This window comes from Labeo rohita, chromosome 10 (assembly GCF_022985175.1).
Source record: "Labeo rohita strain BAU-BD-2019 chromosome 10, IGBB_LRoh.1.0, whole genome shotgun sequence".
NCBI classification, from domain to species: domain Eukaryota; kingdom Metazoa; phylum Chordata; class Actinopteri; order Cypriniformes; family Cyprinidae; genus Labeo; species Labeo rohita.
Window position 1 is genome coordinate 3675889 of NC_066878.1, and position 20740 is coordinate 3696628.

The following is a 20740-nucleotide window of genomic DNA, read 5'->3' on the forward strand; positions in this document are numbered from 1 at the left end:
ACATTGAATGAACTCATTCTCATCGGTTTTGCACTTCTACAGCTGTTCTCTCTATACAGTAGTTTTGTTTGGTCAGTCTGGTGTTTTGACTGCATGAGTAGGCCATTTCCCGCTCAGATATTTTTTAAACAAATGGTAAAATACATTGTACATATTTCCTTTCTTCATTACAAATGTATATTTGTACAGTATCTTAATGATTTTCTTTTGGTTTGTAATAAAGCATTCAGTGGCAAGCCAATGAAAATGGTGTCATTTTCTGTTCATTGCACAGACGTTTCAGGCGTTTCCATTCTTAAAGGAAAACAACAATTTACAAATAGTTTATTCACCCCCTTGTCATCCGAGATGTTCATGTCTTTCTGTCTTACGTCGTAAAGAAATTATGGTTTTTGAGTAAAGCATTTCAGGATTTTTCTTCATATAATGGACTGAAGTTGTGCCCCCGATTTTGAACTTCAAAAATGTAGTTTAAATGCAGCTTCAAAGGGCTCTAAACAATCCCAGCCGAGGAAGAAGGCTCTTATCTAGCGAAACGATCTGTCATTTTTTGGAAAAATAAAAAATTGTATACTTTAAGCACAAAAGCTCGCGTCGCACAGGCTCTTGGATGCGCGTCCACGGGTCATTCTTAAACGATTTGTTCATTTTGAACGAATCTTTAATGTGACTCGCGAAGAACGAGTCATCTTGGGAAGTGATTCGTTCAGTTGCGCATGCGCAACATCCTTTTAGGTTCTGTACTGGAATTAGTTCACCTGTTTCGAGTCTTCGGGTTTTTCGAGTCGTTCGTTCATCTTATGGGACTGTCATGTGACGTGTTTGTTAAATTTAATGAAATGACTCGAAAAAAGATTCGTTGATTTTGCTGAACCAGACTCAAAGGTCCAAGTCGGTAAAATGATCCGAACTTCCCATCACTACTACGAATCACGTTTAAGTTAATCGTCTGTGTACTCCGGCTCAAAAAGGTAGAGTATGGCGAAAAACTCCATCTTATTTTCTACAACTTCAGAATCGTCCGACATTGTTGCACCTTGTTGTTTGTGAACAGCGTTTGACTTACTTGCACTTTCTTAGTCTTTGCTTGTACGCTTTGTAAACACTGGGTCTGTAGTTCCTACGTTCGGCGTGACCTTTCCACGATTCAATAGTACGTCGTAAACGCACATGCCAGAACCTGCACTACACGAGCTTTTGTGCTTAAAAATTATACACATTTTTATTTTCCAAAAAAAAAAAATGACCGATCGTTTCGCTAGATAAGACCCTTCTTCCTCGGCCTGGATCGCTTAGAGCCTTTTGAAGCTGCATTTAAACTACATTTAGGAAGTTCAAAATTAGGGGCACAACTTAAGTCCATTATATGAAGAAAAATCCTGATATGCTGTCCTTAAAAAACATAATTTCTTTACGACTGAAGACAGAAAGACATCTTGGATGACAAGGGGGTAAGTTATTTGGGAACTGTTGTTGTGGAAGTGGACTTCTCCTTTAAAAGTAGATAAGCTGCCTTTTGTCTATGTGGATGAATCAAAATCCAAACTCCAAGCAAATTTAAATACACCCTTGAAATGTTACTTACGTATTTATGGCTGTAAAAATACATTTTCTGTAGCAGCCATCCATTTGATGCGTTCCTAAAGTTGAGAGTCGAGTCAGTTTGGATTAAGTTTCTGGAGTGTCTTATGGGCTAAAAATAAAAAAAAGAAGAAGAAGAAGAAGAAGAAAGGAAGTTAATTATTCATTCCTTAATCCTTCCATTGTGGTGTAATTGTTCTCTCAGTCTCATTGTGATTCAGGCATGTTTCATCAGTATGCAGTCTGACAAATCATTAACATAGAGTCTGTGAGTACTTCACACTGCTGTTAGGCAACGACTGACCCAAATCTCTTATACAAAAATACAAAAAAATCCAATCGATCAGAGCCCTTGTTCTGAAATGGCTAAAATCCGCCTTCCTCACTTACTTGTTACAATAAGATGATCTCGTATAGTTTTAGGATGCTTGGTTGCAGTGTTAGTGCAATTGCGCCCTCTGCTGCCCACAGTGTACATTTAACTGCAGTTGAATAAAAACAATTGTATAAAATAAGGGGGAATTAATAAAACATAGGCGTGTGGGAAGACCATTTATATCTAGTAGAACAGTCTATGTATAGCCCTTTAATATAGTGTGTTTTATACACTGCCCTCCAAAAGTTTGGAAACGCCCTAGAAAAGTGGGGTTTTGTTCAATATCAACACAAATTCTTTTTAATTGTGATCATTTTGCACTGATAAGGGACAACACAAACTACGAAGAAAAGAATTTTATACACAGAAAAAAAATTAAATTTTCGATTCATCAAAATATCCACCATTAGCAGCTATTACAGCTCTGCATAATCTGGGCCTAAATTCATTGTATTCTAAATGTAATTGGCAATCAATTGTTGAAGCTATTAAGGTGTGCTGACCCAAAAATCTTTGAAAAACCTGGGCCAAGTTTAAACCAGTAACCAGGCATCACAGCTGGCAAAGGGGCATGTCTGACTTTGACATGTATATGTTGCCATTATTATGTAATCAAAATGAAAATTATTATTGTTGGTCTTCAATGATAATGTCAAGTTACTTTAATTTATTTACTCAAAAAAAAAATTATAAGGATTTATTTATCGTCTAAAACCACACTTTTCCAGGGGTGTTTCCAAACTTTTGGAGAGCAGTGTATTCGGTTCCTGAGGAGGAACTGAGTTAAAAATGTGAGTTTTGTTGCTCTTATAGTAGCCTACTATTAACAAATTTAGCTTTTAGAAGACTAAATTGTTCAATCAATGGGAAAATGGCTTAAAATATTGACGACTCATCCTGAACTAAAAAAAATATGTATTTTTGTCCACTCATATACTCTTTAAAATGTCCCTTCCTCAAATACCACCGGCCACTAGTGCATATATGGCTTTAGGACAAGTAATTGAAGACATTTGTCAAAGATACATTGTATTATATTTGTTTTGATACAGCTAAACCTTGCTAAATTACAAAAGAGACATAATTTTTATGTTTAATTTGCTGACTCTTGGTGGACAAAGTTGTAAGTCTGACTCATTTTGAATAGTCAAAAGATTCATTCAAAGAACTGGATTAAAAAAGTCATTTCTCATTTGTGATTTACCTCAACTCATGATCAGATAGAATATTACATGAACTAAACCACTTTTGTGTGAAACTGAATTGGTTATTATACTGTAATCTAATGTGTACATTTCGAGGGCAAAAACCTTGACAAAATTTGTGTTTATTCTTATTATTTCCGGCCATGTAGGTATATTAGGCTAATGTCTTCATTAATACTGCTCGTATGTATATTTACCACCTAATAACTTTAGTTTATCGAAATATTGTGGCCTTACTAAGTTCTTCTCTATATGATTTAGCAGCTTCCACACATTTTCTAATTTTCTATTTCTAATTTATGCACAGTTTCTGTGGTTCAGATAGAATAAATTAGCATAACAACATATTCAGTAGTATGTTAACGCTGCAATCCATGCTGTTGTTTACATCCGAGTATCGCCAATATGGCCGCGCATGGGTAACTGACCATATCCTGAGGTAAGTGCAAACCCTCTAAAGTGCATATGGCTTTAGGACACGAGAACACACTTGTCAAAAACGTTTAGACCCGGCTAAACCTTGCTAAGCTACCAAACAGTCATAATTGTTATGTTTAATTTGCTGTGAATCCTTCGTGGACAAAGTTGGAGGTCCGCTTCTGTTTGAACAGCTAGTTCAAAAGATTCATTCAAAGAACCAGTTCAAGAGTCATGTGATTTACGTCAAAGCGTAATCGCGTGAAATATTGCATGACCCGAACCATTTCCATGTGTAATTTCATATAATTGATTATTATAGTGTAATTCCATGTGTACATATCTGTTGCAGCCACGGGTCATTATATCATTTCAAAACAATGACAAAATTAATTCCACATTTTCATTTCTTAACTGAAAAAGAACAAGTTCAGAGCTAAAAACGTTTGTTTTAATAATAATGAAAATATTCTGTTTACAAACCCACTTAAAAGCTCTCTGATCATACCAATCAAACATGTCCGATAGATTTTTCGGTTCAATGAATCAGACTCGAGAACCTCTAAATCTAATTTAAACGAATTCTTCAATAAATCTTTTCGAGTGGTTACGTGAACCGGTTAAACTGAATCACAGGAAAGATTCGAATCACAAGAACGATTCGTTCACGAATCGGACAACGCTTTAAAGCGCTAAGACTTATGGGACAAAAATAATGTTGAGTTTATGAGGTAAAGTGATGTCATTACGAATACCGTGCTCGTATCACACAGAACTATTTCATTAAGACGCGCTGATACATAATTCATTATGATTTCGTACGATTACACGAAGTGTCACTTCTTGAAATCACAAATCATTCGAATCACTTCCCAACCCCTGCAGTCCAGCCCACGTCCAGATCCGCAAACAGCACCTCCCGTCCTCATTTCGTCCTGAGGCGAACTTTCCATCTCACGGGAGGTTAGATGCACTTTACACGAGCAGTCGAGGAAAATGGCTTGTACAGTTGGCGGTCAGATTATTCCGCAGTTAAACGTGGAGGAGGCGACGGAGGACAGCAGCAGCCCGTCCAGGAGCATCTCCAGCCGGAGGAGCAAAACATCCTTCTCCCCGTTTAGCTCCAGGAAACATCAGAGGTAAGACACACTGTCTCTAATTCAGTACGATGTTCCAGGTGTTCAATATATAATCAGTCTGGTCGCATTAAAGCTGATTTTGGTGATATAGGAACAGTTAATCAGCTGTGGTGAAGTTAGTTTAGACAAACGTCAGTCATTTTGACAAGTGTCAATCATGCTGGCATCTGGACGTGTATCTACTAACTACAAAGTTCAGTGACTTTTGCTTAAAGCCATCAAACAAGCCACTCATTTTACTATTCCTCCATTTATTTCTCTTTCAAAAATCACATTTAATTTCTGAACCCCCTCCAAAAAAAGAAAACAGAAGAGAGCGAAGCTTCTAAATGGATTTTTTTTTCTGTCATCTTTGAAGTCATTTCAATCTTTGCAGCTTTATTAAATCTGCAGGGCGTCCAAACATTCTGTGCTTGCAGAAGAGCAGAAGCAATCTGCTGAAATTAGATTGCCAGCAATTACAGCAAATGCTCAAGAGGACTTCCAAAACCTTGTTAGCGGACTATTTAATTAAATGCTTTTAGTAGATCTGTAAATAAACATGAGCTAAGCACATATTTTACAGCCTAGTTAGGGGTCGGCAATGACCTCTCGGTGCGCCGACTGTTCGTGGAACCGATTTGGAGGTTTACAGCTGTAGGGAACATGTGAAACTATGTGTTGGTCTCGATTCAGAGACAGGCAGCATGTAGGGATTGATTAACCATTGAGCCGGTGTATTTAGAGGACACTGCAGTAGGAATGAGAGCTGCAGTGTTTTCAGTGGCAGATCTAAATATCAGATTTGTCTGAAATCAGTCCATCTGACCTTCACTATGAGTTTGTGGGTTCACAGATGGACGCTGTGGTGGTCCTAAAGGGCTCCATGCAGTGTTAACCTTCATGCGCACTTGTGTTATGATCTATTCTATGTGAATTTGTGATACATAGATAGATAGATATATAGATGAGCTTAATCTAAAAATTAAAATTTGTCGTGTTTATGTTGTGATTAAAAAAAAAAAATCTTATGACTTATATAATTTTTTTTTTTTTTTTTTTTTTTAACCATGATTTACAGAAAACACCCACTAAAATGTCATCAATTGTTTTCAATCTTTACCAATTTTTGGATTTGTTAACAGAGAATGTAGAGTGAAAGTCAGATGGCTTAGTAACACAATTTTGTCCTTGTACTATAATATCATGACCTACAAACCTTGTAGACACTGCTGGCTCTCTACCACTGCGATGAGAGGCTGCAGGAGTAGCAGACTTCAACTCTTTTATTAGCTTGATTACCCAGTTCATATACCGAAGAAAACCGCACAGTATACCAAATAATTGAAGTCATCATCGATCAGACGTTGCTAAATCAAATGATTAATTTACTGGGAGTTTTACCCAGCTCATTTGTTCTTGTAACCTTCTCATTCAGATTGCCAGGAACTCAAGGACAGCATGCTTTGGTTAAGGCGTGACGTTATATCGGCTGCCGTAGGAGACGTTTCCTTGGCTTCTCTCCAGAGAATCCCAAGGTTGATGCATCATGACAAGGCTTTCTAAAGGATGGAAGACTGATGTGTACAGATACATTTCAGGCACTTGATCCATCCATCTTGGTCTTGATCTGTGAGCATGTTGATATAGTATGAACTCGTGTTAAGTAACGTATTAAAGAGAAGTGTTGTGGTACTTAAGGAAGCCAGTTTCCTGCTGAGAATAAAAAGATATTTGCAGCTTTTTCTCATAGTTTTTGTGCTGTGCTAAAATCTTTTATCTAATTTGGTGTTCCTGGTCAAAAATGAACAGCCTATTAAAAATTGCTAATAAATGTTGGATTATTTTTCAGTTTTTTTAAGCTTTATTTTACAGTTACATTTTTTGGAAGCATTCATGATTACTTTTTTACGTGATTAGACTTAATTGATTTTGGCCATTAACGTATAAGAATGAAAATTTCCTGATAATTAATCACCCCTATGTCATCCAAGATGTTCATGTTGTTCTTACACTGTAAAAAATAAAAAACACAATTTGTTGAGTCAGCTTAAAATAATTTGTTATCCTGCTGCCTTAAAATTTTAAGTTCAGTCAACTAAAATAAGTTTAGTCAACTCGAAATGTTAAGTTGTACTAAGTAACAACTTAGATATTTGTGTCTAGTAACCCAGCTGCCTTAAAATTTTAAGTTGATTCAACTCAAATATCTAAGTTGTCACTTAGTATAATTTAACATTTCAAGTTAAATAAACTTTTTTTGAGTTGACTGAACTTAAAATTTTAAGGCAGCCAGGTTACAAATTATTTTAAGTTGACTCAACAAATTGTTTTTTACAGTGAACTTCAGTTAAGGCTTTTAAGGCTTTTGTGGAAAACAATATAGAATTTATCTCCATATGGTGGACTTCAATAGGGATCAACGGGTTGAAGATCCAGATTGCAGTTTCAGTGCAGCTTCAAAGGGCTCTACATGATCCCAGCCGAATAAGGGTCTTTTCTAGCAAAACGATCTGTCATTTTCTAAAAAAAAAGTATATACTCTTTCTATTTATATACTTTTTAACCACAAATGCTCGTCTTGCACTAGCTTGACCTTACACATTACAAAATCACGCTGGAAAGGTCACACGTGACTAGTGATTGACCGATATTGATTTTTTTTTTTAATAACCCTTACCGATTATTTGCATGTTTATGTGCCCAATAACCGATATGCAGAACTGATACTTATTTACTGTTATAAAGTAAATAAGTGACTGAGTGAAGTAAGTCCATACTTCACTTTCATTTTTCCTCCTTAATCTTCATATTACAACAATAAAAACCTTTTATTTATAATTTTTTTATTTATAAAATGCATCAGCTACAACACTAAGCAAAACAAATGAATAGAATGTCTAATGTTTTCAAATGGAGAAAATAAATAAAGGACAGGAGTCAAATCAACTTCATTTTAAACTACAGCTTTAGTAGGTTTATAAGCTGTTTAATATAAAGAGTGAAGAATAGCTCACTGGATAATGTTAATTCACTGAATAATATTCTCTGAAATATTGGAATATAACTAACAAAACAAAGTATTTTATTGCATTTCTAAACTGGTGTGTTATATCAGAATCACTCATATTTTGTCGTTCTAGATTCTGACAAAGCGCTGTTTACACAGAACTAGACTCAAACTGCGATCGCTCGCGGAGATAATAAATAATTAATTTCCATAGAGTTGTATATATTTAGATGTGTATTAGCGAAATAATGGTTCTATAGTAAATGTTAATATAATTTAGGGTGTTTTAAACAAGTGAATCTTGTTAAAAGTTACATGCGGTGGCTGCTGGAACATTTCCTGAGCATCAACCCAGTGAGTGAACAGCAAAATGAAAGTGACCTAACGAGATTAATGATAGCCTATACACAACAGAGAATTAAATTAAGCGCTTTCATTTCCAGCATGTGCTCATTCATGGCTGTGTATTATTTAATTCAGACAAATGTACGTGTTTATTAGGACAGATTATCTAGCGTGACTCTGTTCGTCTGTTTCTTAGATCCAAAACTGCATAAACTAGCTACATATCAGGCATTTATGTAACACATCTAATATGTACATTAATGGCTGTTATGTTAAATAAAGTTTACTAATTACAGCTAAGCAAGTGCTTTACCTATGCATGCCGGTTTTTTTTGTCTCGTCTCCCCCCAGACGCGCTGAAATGGCAATCCTGCCAGTATAAACACCCACAAGATGGCGGCGTTTATCGGTGAATCCGATATTACAAAACCGATGACCGATGGACCTTTCTCACATTTCCGGGTTTCTCATAGCGGGTAATAGTTGGGTAAAATCCGAGAGCAGTGAATGGGAGAGTACCACAAATATATTTTTTGCATTCCCATTTGCTTGAATAACAAAAGAAAAACTCACCGATACTGTTGTCATGACTTTCATTCAAAGGAAAAAAATAGAGAGAGACTGATATCGGCAGTCAGAAGAGAGAACTATGTCAAATTTACCATCCCTCCAATAGACGCAGCATTAGAAACACCCTCTCGCATTTGTGTTAACTAGTTTTTTGTAATTTAATAAAAATATGATACAAAGAATAGTGTTATAAATGTACATACATTTTTTTTAAAATCTAAATATGAAAAAATTTCAAGGATTTATATGATGATAACCGTTAAAACGCGTCATCACAGTCTCGTGAAAAGGGTCTATTATGGTAAAAAGCTTTAATATAGGGAAAAATAGAGGTAAATCAATATATCGGTCGTTGGTAATGTGTGCAAAGCATTTGTGAGCTAGTGCAAGTTGAGTATTTGTGGTAAAGTATATACATTTTTTTAGAAAATGACAGATTGTTTTGCTAGATGAGATCTTTCATATTCATGATCATGTAGAGCCCTTTGAAGCTGCACTGTAACTGCAATTTGGACCTTCAACCCAACGGCCACCATTGAAGTCCACTATATGAAAAAAATCCTGGAATGTTTTCCTTGTTATCATTGGGATATCATCAAACTGTGTAATTCTAACGTTTGGTAATTTTTCTGTTCAAAATTTGTGATTGGCAAAACATTAAATTTGAAATAATCGATAAAATCAGAAAAATTGCTCAGCCCTTGGCTGAAGAACGAAAGACATGAACATTTTGGATGACAAGGGGATGAGTACATTTTCAGGAAATTTTGATCCTGGAAGTGAATTAATCCTTTAAGTAACCAGCTAGTAAGCACCTACAGTACCTTACAGTAGCACACTTTCTCCTTTGTAAAAACCTGCTCAGCAAAATCTGTTTACAGAGTATTCTGGGTATTTTAATAAATTATTACTAAACTGCAAAAAGATACCACACATACAGTGAAATCATATTGTTAGGATCGTTATTTCCACAGGCCTATTCTGGATCACTTTACCCATTGCGCAGTACGGCCCATTACAGTTTTATGCACGTTATTGATTGTTAGTCCATTACCTATGACCTCTATGAGACACCCAACATAGTCCTGCCCGAATTAGACATGGGTGATGACATATTCTGTCTGTGGTATGGAGCCATATCATATTTTGCTGGTGTGCATTAGACAGTAACGAGATAAGAAGTCTATCTGCAATCTATAAGTTCTGTTTAGTGCACACATCAGACAAGAGAATGAAAAGATATGAGCTGCTTTTCTAGAGCTCTGTTCCTCTGTGTCTTTGTCATAATTTAGTGCCTTCCTTTTTGCAGAAGACTGACTGATCTCTTTCAAGGCAAAAATGATGAATATGAAATGAAGTCACTGTTTTGCAAGTCATGCTGGTCGGTTTGTCCTTAAGAGCTGCTCAGACTCATAGAAATGTGTCCTTGATGAGTTTTTGTGAGTCGGATTCAACAGAGAGCCTTGAGAAACCCACCCCTGCTAGGGGCCTTCAGCATTCCAGATAACACACAGATAATATGAGAGAGAGACCAGCACCATGGACAGCAGCATCACATAAGTCATAAATGCTTCACTGATAAACTAGTAGCGCTTGCTTATAATTATTTAATTAGTGACCTAGAAATGCAAATATCTTATTTTGGGAGGTATTATGATTATTATTAATATTAATATTTATTTTTTGCTGTATTTAGTTTTACATGCTCATTTGCTTCACTTTAATGTCTAGAGCAGTCATTAAATTAATCTTTGAAAAACAGTAAAAATTAATAGTTAAATTGAAAAATTAATATTAATAGCACCGTTAAATATAACCTTTAGCAATTCTCAAAATATATCCATTTATACTGTATTGTAATGTAAAAATGATTAATATTAATTATTAACGTTACGATACAGTATACATGGAGATTTATTTTGAGATTCACTAAAGATTACAAATTATTATTGTAAAAATTATTAGTGTTCTAAAAGATTAACTTTAGCTTTAGGTGATCTGTATAAATAAATGTTTATAAATTATTAACCTTCATGCGCACTTGTGTTATGATCTATTCTATGTGAATTTGTGATACATAGATAGATAGATATATAGATGAGCTTAATCTAAAAATTAAAATTTGTCGTGTTTATGTTGTGATTAAAAAAAAAAATTATTAGTGTTCTAAAAGATTAACTTTAGCTTTAGGTGATCTGATATATATATATGATTTTATAATTTTTATATATGAAATAAATATTAAATTTAAATATTTATATGATTTTATATATATATATATATATATATATATATATATATGATTTTATAATTTTTTATATATGAAATAAATATTAAATTTAAATATATATATATTTATTTATTATATATATGATTTTATATTTTTTATATTTTTATATTATATTATATATATTTTATATATATCTTTATCTTTTATATATATATATATATATATATGATTTCATAATTTTTATATATAAAATAAATATTAAATTTAAATATATATATATATAATGTCATGATGTACAATAAATAAAGCTTAGAGAGAGAGAGTTTTTAGTCTTTAGTTTTAGTCTTATCTTAATCTTATTTTGGGACTTATTTTGGATCTTAGCGTATTTATATTCTTATTAATCTGTGTTAATATCTAAATGAATGTATTTGTCATTTAGTGTAAAGTGAATGTCGGCCTACGTAAAAATAAAACTTTCTGCAAAAGGAGCAAATTCAGTCTCTTGATTTACAGTACATAAAAATATTTACAGTAGATTTCATTACAGGACACCAGAGGGCAGCACTTATACGTATTTCATAACTTAATCTCATCTTGAATGATTATCATATCAAGACCTTTAACAATAGGTTACTATACAAAAATGAAATTTATTCCATAACAACTCTGAACTTATAATTTACTGGATAATTACATTCATTTAAGTATAAAGAGAAATAAAAGAAGGCCAGAGACAGGAAATACTGTGTTTTTCCATGCATGTGGCATTTTTTTTTTATCATGGTGAATCAGGCTGGTGACTCAGAAGGAGCTAAATTGAATTAGGTCATTGTACAAAAAAATCAAGTTGCATAAACAGTGAGTGGATGTATGCCATCTCAATATAATAAAATAAAAAGATACACAGATTTTTTTAGGCTGAGCCTTTCTTCTGTCCCTATAATGGTGTTACTCATGATGTTGCATAAGTTCCCAAACATTCATCCAGTGTTATGTGAACACAGCTGGACGACCCACACATTATTATCTGAATGGTCTCTAAGTTATATTAGCCTCTAGTGTTTGTGGTAGTAAGATTCTTCTGTCCTCTTGCATAGCACAAAAAGTGTTTTATATGTTTAGAATGCATCATCTTTAGAGAGCAGCAAAATTCTGAATGCTGCATAGTCGTTCTTGAGCTATTTAAAAGAATCTTACAAAAGAAAGTGGTATTTTTCAGTGACAGCTGTCAGTTTGATGTGTTACACAAATGCATAAAAATATGACGCAGTCGCTATCAATGGGAGTCAAGCTCAGGCAAGCCTAGCAGCCCACAATGCAATGACTGTGCAACCTCTATCGATTTAACCACTGTCACTATGAACAACCCTCGAGGCTGAGACTATAGTGCAGAGATGCATTGATGTTTCCTCTGAATCCACTTCTGGTGGTTTTTAAAAATATATAAAACAATGTAATGTTTTAATCATCGCTTTTTCTTAACCTCACTGATGGTGTCATTTGTAAGTCGGGCTGAAAGTGGTCACGCTGTTATGTGTCATTTTCCCTTTTTCAGTTCATGAATGTGCCACGGCCCCAAAGGGAAACGCTATCTCACATTAAGCTTAACGCCAGCGGTGGCTGACTATAAATTTCACATTTCAATTTCTCAGCATTTTACGGTGGTGGAAGCTTTAAACACATCACCCCATGAGGAACATTGTATATGATTATGCTGTCCGATTCAATCCCGTTTAAGACATCGAGTGAGTTCCTGTAGCTGCTCGGAGACTGAAAACTTTTAACTTTCCTCTGGACTGTGAAACCGTAAAGCACAGAATACGGTACCACAATACAGTGCGGTTTAAAAAGTTTGGTATCAATGGGATTTAAAAAACAATAATACTCTTAATTGGAAAGGATGCGAGAAATTGATCAAAAGTGACAGTAAACAACATTTATAATGTTTCAAAAGATTTCTATTTCAAAAAAATGCTGTTTGTTTGATATTTCCATTCATTAAAAAATCCTGAACAAAAAAAAAGTATCACTATTTTTATAAAATATTTTTTATTAAAAAAAAAATAATAATATAAGATATAAGAAATTAGTGCTGTCAGTCAATTAAAGATGAACTAATTAATCACACATTTTTCTGTAACTGATGGTAATTACTGATGTAATATAGTTATATATATATATATATATATATATATATATATATATATATGTAGTAAATTTATATTCTTATATAAGTTCTTTATTGTGTCTTCTCATGCTCAATAGCATGTTTATATAGTCTGCTGTAATGCTAGCGAAACAAATTACGGGGAAAAAATGAAAGCTGAGTTAATTGTGTTAAAAAAGAAAATGAACCAATATACATTTTAATAATAATATAAATAAGAAATAAAGATATTAGGAATACATTGTATTTTAAAATATACTAAATTATTAATTAAATTAATTTGTAATAATATTTTACAGTATTGCTGTTTTTGCTGTATTTTTTTTTATCAAATAAATGTTGCTTTCATGGGCAGAAGAGTTTCAAAAACATTTACCAACCACAAACTTTTGAACATTATTGTATTTATTTCTCCTTTTTTAGAATTATAATTTATGTTTTACATTTTGAACACTTTAACACCCAAGTTAAGCACTTACATGTGCTTCACACATGTAATTTTAGTTTTTAGGATGGTTGGTGCTGTTATGAACCTTGAATTGTGGCACCAGATGTATTCATTGTGAAACAGTGCTGTGCTTGAATATTATTGGGAGTTATTTAAGGGGAACCCCAAGGAAGTTTCTGTAACTGTCTAAAGGTCATGAATTTTTAACGAACCAAGTACTTTATTGTTTGTGATTAAGACTTGTATGGCTTAATAATACATAAATGATGTCTCCTACTGGAATACGTAGTAGAAAGCCCATCAAAGGTTTACGTTACTTAAAAAATCTACGTCAGTTTATACATATTTGGACTATGGGTCAATATACAAGGTGTTAAGACTCCTTGTGGGGAAAATCAATGGTACGACATTTGGTTTAAGCCTACACTTATATCCATCGCCACCCGTAAGCTCTTTCAGTAGTTGTGGCATTGTATCAGTATTTTATTTTCTGAGTTGTGTATTTTGAGTTGTGCAGTAAAAATAGCAACAGGTAGTGTCAGTAGATCATTGAGTGCAACCATTTTTCATCATTGCACCGAATTTTTGGCCAGCTGCACTGGCCAGCGCTGGTAAAATAACATTACCCTCTCACCCACTGATCTGCTCCCGCTGTGCTCTACTCACATGCTCTGATAATAACAGCTTTGTAGGACTATGTATTATTTGGATAATAAAGTTATATCTGATTCTGTTGCATAGAACTAAAAAAAAATAATACACTGATGTTTAATATTATTATATTTAATGTCCAATTTTATTGTGTTATTTTTAGTAAAAGTGTGGTTATTTTATTGGTTTGTGTTTTTTAAATTTAGTATTTTTTAAATTACTGAGTTAAATCAAAAAGTCTTACAAAATTACTTGATATTATTTAATAAAATAATAAAAATTATTACAAAGCATTTTCGGTTTCCAGAAGTGCATCCAGAATTTTTGGTTTCGGACCAGAATTTTCATTTCATTGCATCCCTATAAAATATGTATAAAATATTTATATATATATATATATATATATTTAAATGTAAATCTGTCATTGGTTTTCTACTACATATTTCAGTAAGAGACATCATTTATTTTATATTAAGCCATATACGTTTTTACACCCGGGGTTCCTTTTAACAGATAGCCAATCATAAACAATACAGTACTTGCCTCATTAAATATTCATGACTTTAGAAAGTTCTAGAAATTTTCTTGTACTTTTTGACTTGAGAGAAACTCATTGAGATCACATTGTTTCTCCACTCTGGTTTTATGTTTGTAGGGCCGCTGTGTGTGGTATTTTGTACATGTAGGTGAAAGCCACCAAGCACAGGATGAGACAAACCTGTTATTTTCTCTCAATCAGAGAGACAGAGCGAGAAATAAATAGAGTGAGATCCACCCTCAGTGAGAAACTCCCAAGCACTGTGATCTTTTATAATGGGCTGCTTTTCTTTTGTGCATAATAAATGCTTCTTTAATTACCTGCCAACAGTAGGTTTTTTTGGCAGAAGTGTGCTCTTGTTCTGAGAGAAGTGAAGGCAGAGGCAGGTTTGTCCGCCCTCTGAGCTGCAGAAGGAACGTTGTGTGGGCTTCTGTTTATCATAATATGCTAATGGTGGAAATAAGGTCGAACCGTAGAGCCTGAAGTCAGTTATTTTCTTTATTTGCACAATGGAAACATCAACCAGCTTCAGCAGGATCTGAGAAGAAACTCTTGGTTAGAGGCAAAAATAAACCTAATCCTTCACCAAACGGTTTTTACAGTAAATGTGACTCTTGTGACTGTGACAGCAGTTTTGAGATCACTAAGGGGGATCCTGGCCTTCAGAGTTAACATCAGAGCATCTTCTTTATATCAGGACACGTTTTTTGTAATAGAGAAATGCTCTTAAATAAAGCAATGGAGGATGTCAGCAGGGAAATCCTCTCTGAGTTTTGAGTTAAAGCCTCACTCCAGGATCTCTGAGTTTATCGTCAACCCAGAAGTGACAGCTCTGCACAAAATCTATAACACCCTACAGTGACAGACTGCTATTTTTAGCAAGCTCACAATTCCGTCTTGGTGGTCCCTTAACATAAAGTCAAGCTCACTGTAAACCTCTAACTCACCATCTGTAGCTGTAAGAGAAGCCATAATATACTGTTCCATGAATAGGAATTCAGTGTAGCCTAAAATTAAAACTAACTGTTTGTCTGTCTGTCCATCAGTAATTTTTGGAGCTTGATGGTGCTTGTCCACATTCCAGTGCATTGTATAGAAGACTTCTGCTAAACATCTTTTTTTGTTTTCCATGCAAGAAAGCTAGAGTGTGAGTAAATGATGGGTGAACTGAATCTTTAAAGGGCTTGCTGCTTGTTTGAGAAGCTCTTTGGATCTTTGCAGTCCTGTTGAGAGCTGGGAAGTTTTTAAGGAATTTCTCAGAGATGCTCATGTCTTTATTTTTCAACACTGACATTGTGTGATTTGCATCCTAATGTTACTTCAGATACTACAGACTCTTTGTAGGCGTGTATGTGTGTGCACCTGTTTCTGCTCAGTACATTTTAAAAGGGCTCGACTGAATATGTCAATTGAATCCCCAGATACTTGAAACTCTTTTAAATGGTGCCAACTTATTTCTGTCTCACCCTGAAGAGTCAGTCTACCCAAATCTCAGAAATGAACCAATTCCAACCAAACCAGTGAGGATGATTTAGAGCTGTGTGGAGACTTTTGGATTTGGTTTGGGACTCTGGAGTCAGTGCTTCTGCAAGGTGAATTCATCTCTGCGCTGCCTCTGATGGAACTTTTCATATTTAGGTTCTGAAGAGTCTGTACGATTTATAAGAGAGTTCTGTCTTTGATGGCTTAGATCTTGATGCTGACTCTTAAAAAACAGTACACTGTTTTTCAAGAACTGTATTTTCAAAACATCTAAGTACCTAAAATTGCACTCAGTTATTTTTTTTTTAAATAAATAAATTTATTCCAGAATTCAAAATATTTAAAAGTTCAAGTGTTACATTCTTGAAATGCTGGGTTGTTTTAACCCAATTTTTGTTCCGATATGGACTAAATTATTGAATAAAAATTTAATAATAAAAAAAAACCATTACTAAGATGTTAGTCCATATTTGACTTAAAGTTGGGTTGAAACAACCCAGCATTTTTTGTGTACACATAAGGAAATAAATTTAAATGTGTTTAAAAGAGGTCAGTATAAATGCGAGATGACGGCACATGTATTTAAAGGGTTACTCCACCCCAAAATTAAAAGTTTGTAAAAGACCTATGAAGTGATGTGAATACTTTTTGTATGCAAAGAAAAAAAAAAGATTTTATTCAACAATTAGTCATCAGCGTAGCGTCATTTTGGAGAGTATCCGCTGGACGCAAACTGCGTATGCTGTTCTGTGTCAGCCGCACCACACGGATACGTTTTCTACGTATATATTTATGCTTTGATTTGAACAAAAACAGCATTTTTTTTGGGTCTTGAGAGACAGTCACAAGCCTAGTTTTCATCCAAAATATCATAAATTGTGTTCCGAAGATGAACAAAGCTTTTACGGATTTAGAACGACATGGGTGTAAGTGATTAATGAAAACATTTTCATTTTGGGGTGGAGTAACCATTTAAAATAAGATTATTTGTGAAGCAAAAGTGCAATTATAATAGATAAATATTTATTATTATTTTTAGAGAATACATCTTTTCTATCTTAATTTTAACATTAAATAATGTAATTATTTGAAATATTTTTATGTATTGATATGTTATTTACTAATATTTCATTTGTTATTAATTGTATTAATTTTTAGTCATTTTATTAACTTATTTGTATTTATCAGCGAATTATTTAATGCATAAAACTCAAATGTTTATTAGGTTTCTAATATAAAAATGAATGAATGAATAAAATAATATAATATAATAGCCGCTAAACTTGCTACCTATATATATATATATATATATATATATATATATATATATATATATATATATATATATATATATATAACTTCTGCTCACCAAGCCTGCATTTATTGGAACCAAAGTACAGCAAAAGCAGTAAAATTTTGCAATATTTGTACTATTTAAAATAACTGTTTTGTATTTGAATATATGAGTAACTGAGTAATTTTTTGTTTGAGTTTTTTTTTTTTTTTTTTTTTTTTTTGATGAATAGAAAGTTCAGAAGAACAGCATTTATCTGAAATAGAAATCTTTTGTGTCATTATAAATCTTTTCATCATCCTTGCTTTAAATCCAAGCTTTTGAATGGTATAGTGTGTAATATTACAAAAGCTTTTTATTTCTTTATTTTTTTATTTATGCTGATCTTTAGATCTTTCTATTCATAAAATAATCCCGAAAAAATGTACTCAGCTGTTTTAAATATTGATAATAATCGGAAATGTTTTTTAAACAGCAAATCAGCATATTAGTATGATTTCTGAAAGATCATGTGACACTGAAGTCTGGAGTAATGATGCTGAAAATTTAGCTTTGATCACTGGAATAAATTACACTTTAAAATAAATTCAAATAAAAGGCAGATATATTAAATAGTAAAAATATTTTACAGTATTACTGCTTTTGCTGTATTTTGGAAATAAATACAGGCTTGGTGAGCAGAAGAGAATTCTTTAAAAACATTATTTATGCACATTATATAGAGAAAGTACATAACAGAAAAATACAGATTAAGAAAATTATTTTTGTGTGTGTTCTAGATGTCTGTGAACTTCCTGAATGGCAGCTGTGCAGCCATAAAACAGAGATGGAGCCCAACAGGTTTAGGTGTGTTTACAAGAGAAGTAACAGAAGGAGAGAAGAACACCTGGAGACTTAGAGAGGGGGAGAGAGAGAGAGAGGAAGAGAGAGATTGCTGCGCTGACTGGGCAGCAGCGTGACGTGTGTTCAGTGTCTCGTGAATAAGTGCTGCACCGTTTCTTTCCGTGTGGGCTTAATGCAGTTCGACTGCAACCTCTCAGTTGTGTGGAGAGAAAAGTGGAGGCTGTTGGCGCACACTTTGACGTGTTGTTTCACGCGCTTGGGGCCATGTAACGGTAAAGCCCTTTTATTCAAATGCTGTGCATGTCCAGGTTACTGTATGCATGTAAATGAATCTTATAGGGTTTGGTGTTGACGTGCATGTCGCTGTGGGACTCCAGTTCACTTTCACTTCTGTGTGTACTGTATGTTGGTGGAGCATGACTTCAGGGTGAATTCCTCCACTGCTTTGGAGTGCAATCAGTATATAACACTTAAAAATTCATGCACATCTTTAATGAAGTACATGTTTTGAATCGTATTCTGCTCAGAAACTGAACATTGTTACCAGTTAGTTCAACTGCGTGAGGATGAAGAGAATAGTGTCCTTTTTTAGACAGTACCCTGCAAAGTCTTGTATCCAGAAAAAGCATCGTATTTCTGATGGACGTTAATGTTTCGCTTGTTACCTCTCTCTCCGTCTCTCTTCAGCCTTTTGAGACTCTGCGTTATTTAGCATCATGCTGGGCAAACACATTTCGAACCCTCTGGCAGCTTCTTCTTCCATATTCATGAGATCACATGTTTATGTCCCTGAAATGCTGGGCTAACGACTGGCCTCCCGTTGAGGTCATTGTGTCCACGTCTCGGCTGCCCAGCTGTCGGAGACAGGGACGGTCCTGCGTCCATGCAGATGAGTTGACCTGAGATAGATATCACTGCACCTCTGACATCGCTTATCATTTTGATAAATCCTTTTCATATTGTTATCATAGTTCAGATTAGTGTGTGTTTGATCTGTTTGTTTACTCAAAGGATGTTTTCTATGATGGAAATGTGCCATTCAACAGCAAAAAAAGGGCCTTTTTGAGGGTTTTAAATGTGCAGAAATGTTTCTGTCCAAAAAAATTAGATAGAACATAAATATTCTTTTTCCAAAGTTTGCATGTCTGTAACTCAAGAAGTATTAAAGATATCTGAATATGATTTTAAATTATGGTTTTCTTTTGGAATCTTCACTTTTGAGGCCCTGCATGGTTCAATCCCAGAGATATGGGGATCTCAATGCGGCTCCATGTCCAGATTGTTCAATAATCAATTTCAGTGGTCAAAAACCATGTGTTGGTCACTTTGTATACAACTGATATTTGTTGTATTTAAAGAGGAATGGTACTTAGACAGGTATGATTTATGCAATTGTTTTGATAGAGGGAAACAAGATACATTTCTAGTTTTAACATTTGGTTTTTGACCACTGAAGATGTATACAATTTAACGATTTACTCATGGAGCCATATTGAGATTGCAGTATCTTTGGAACTGAACCATACAGGGCCTTAAAAATAAAGATGTTAAAGGGAAAGTTTATTAAGGCCCAAAATCTAAAAGGGCATTAAGATATCTTTAATACTTCTTGAGTTACAGGCATGCAAACTTTAGAGAAAAAACTTAAAAAGTGTTTTTTCTTCTTTTTTGAATGGTCACCATTGACAGATCATAATCACAAAGATTGCTAAAGTCGACATATTTTAATAACAGACATACCAATCTCTCTGTAAAAATAATATAATGTTGCTGCAATCTTTTTGAAGTCATTTTTATGCCCCTGTAATTTGGATCCGAATCTCTACTCAGTACTTACCTACTCAGTACGTAATTAGTAAAAATCAGTAAATTTTAGTTAAATTAAAGTTCAGTTTAATCAGTAAAAATACATTTGTAACATTTAATATTTTGGCTTTCATCACCATATATGTTTATCTTTCTTCAGAAAAAATATTGACCAAATTTGGTTGACCCCTCACGGTTATAATATAGTAATATTAAAGGAGAAGTTCACTTCCAGAACAAAAATTTACAGATAATTTACTCACCCCCTTCCCATCCAAGATGTTTGTGTCTTCCTTTTTTAAGTCGTAAAGAAATTATAGCAAATATCTAGCAAAATGATCAGTTACTTTCTTTAAGAAATGTACGATTTATATACTTTTCGGCCTCAAATGCTCGTCTTGTCTAGCTCTGTGATGCACATTCGAACTCTGTGTAATCCGGGTCAGTACAGTTAGGGTATGTCGAAACAATCTCATTTTCTCCTTCAACTTAAAAATCCCCCTACATCACTGCAGTAGTACCGGCCCAGTGTTTACAAAGTGAAAGGAGGATCAAACACCCTTTACGCAAAAAGATAAAACAGCGATGTAGGACGATTTTGAAGTTGGAGGAAAAAATGAGATGGTAGTTTTCGAACATAACCTAACTGTATTGAC

At 34.0% G+C, this 20740-nt stretch overlaps 1 protein-coding gene across 2 annotated transcripts in view; it reads left to right on the top strand.

The window, feature by feature from the left end:
* The first annotated feature begins 4325 nt into the window (after positions 1 to 4325).
* The window catches only part of gramd1ba (GRAM domain containing 1Ba), a 74413-nt gene continuing 57998 nt past the window's right edge, over positions 4326 to 20740 (top strand). Inside the window, exon 1 of one of the 2 annotated variants that reach the window (XM_051120596.1) lies at positions 4326 to 4718. In XM_051120596.1, the coding sequence (XP_050976553.1) occupies positions 4576 to 4718 (143 nt within the window). In that variant the 5' untranslated portion in view covers positions 4326 to 4575. Of the gene's footprint in view, positions 4719 to 18436; positions 18551 to 20740 lie in introns of those variants that run through there. The other variant, XM_051120603.1, reaches the window with a different exon arrangement.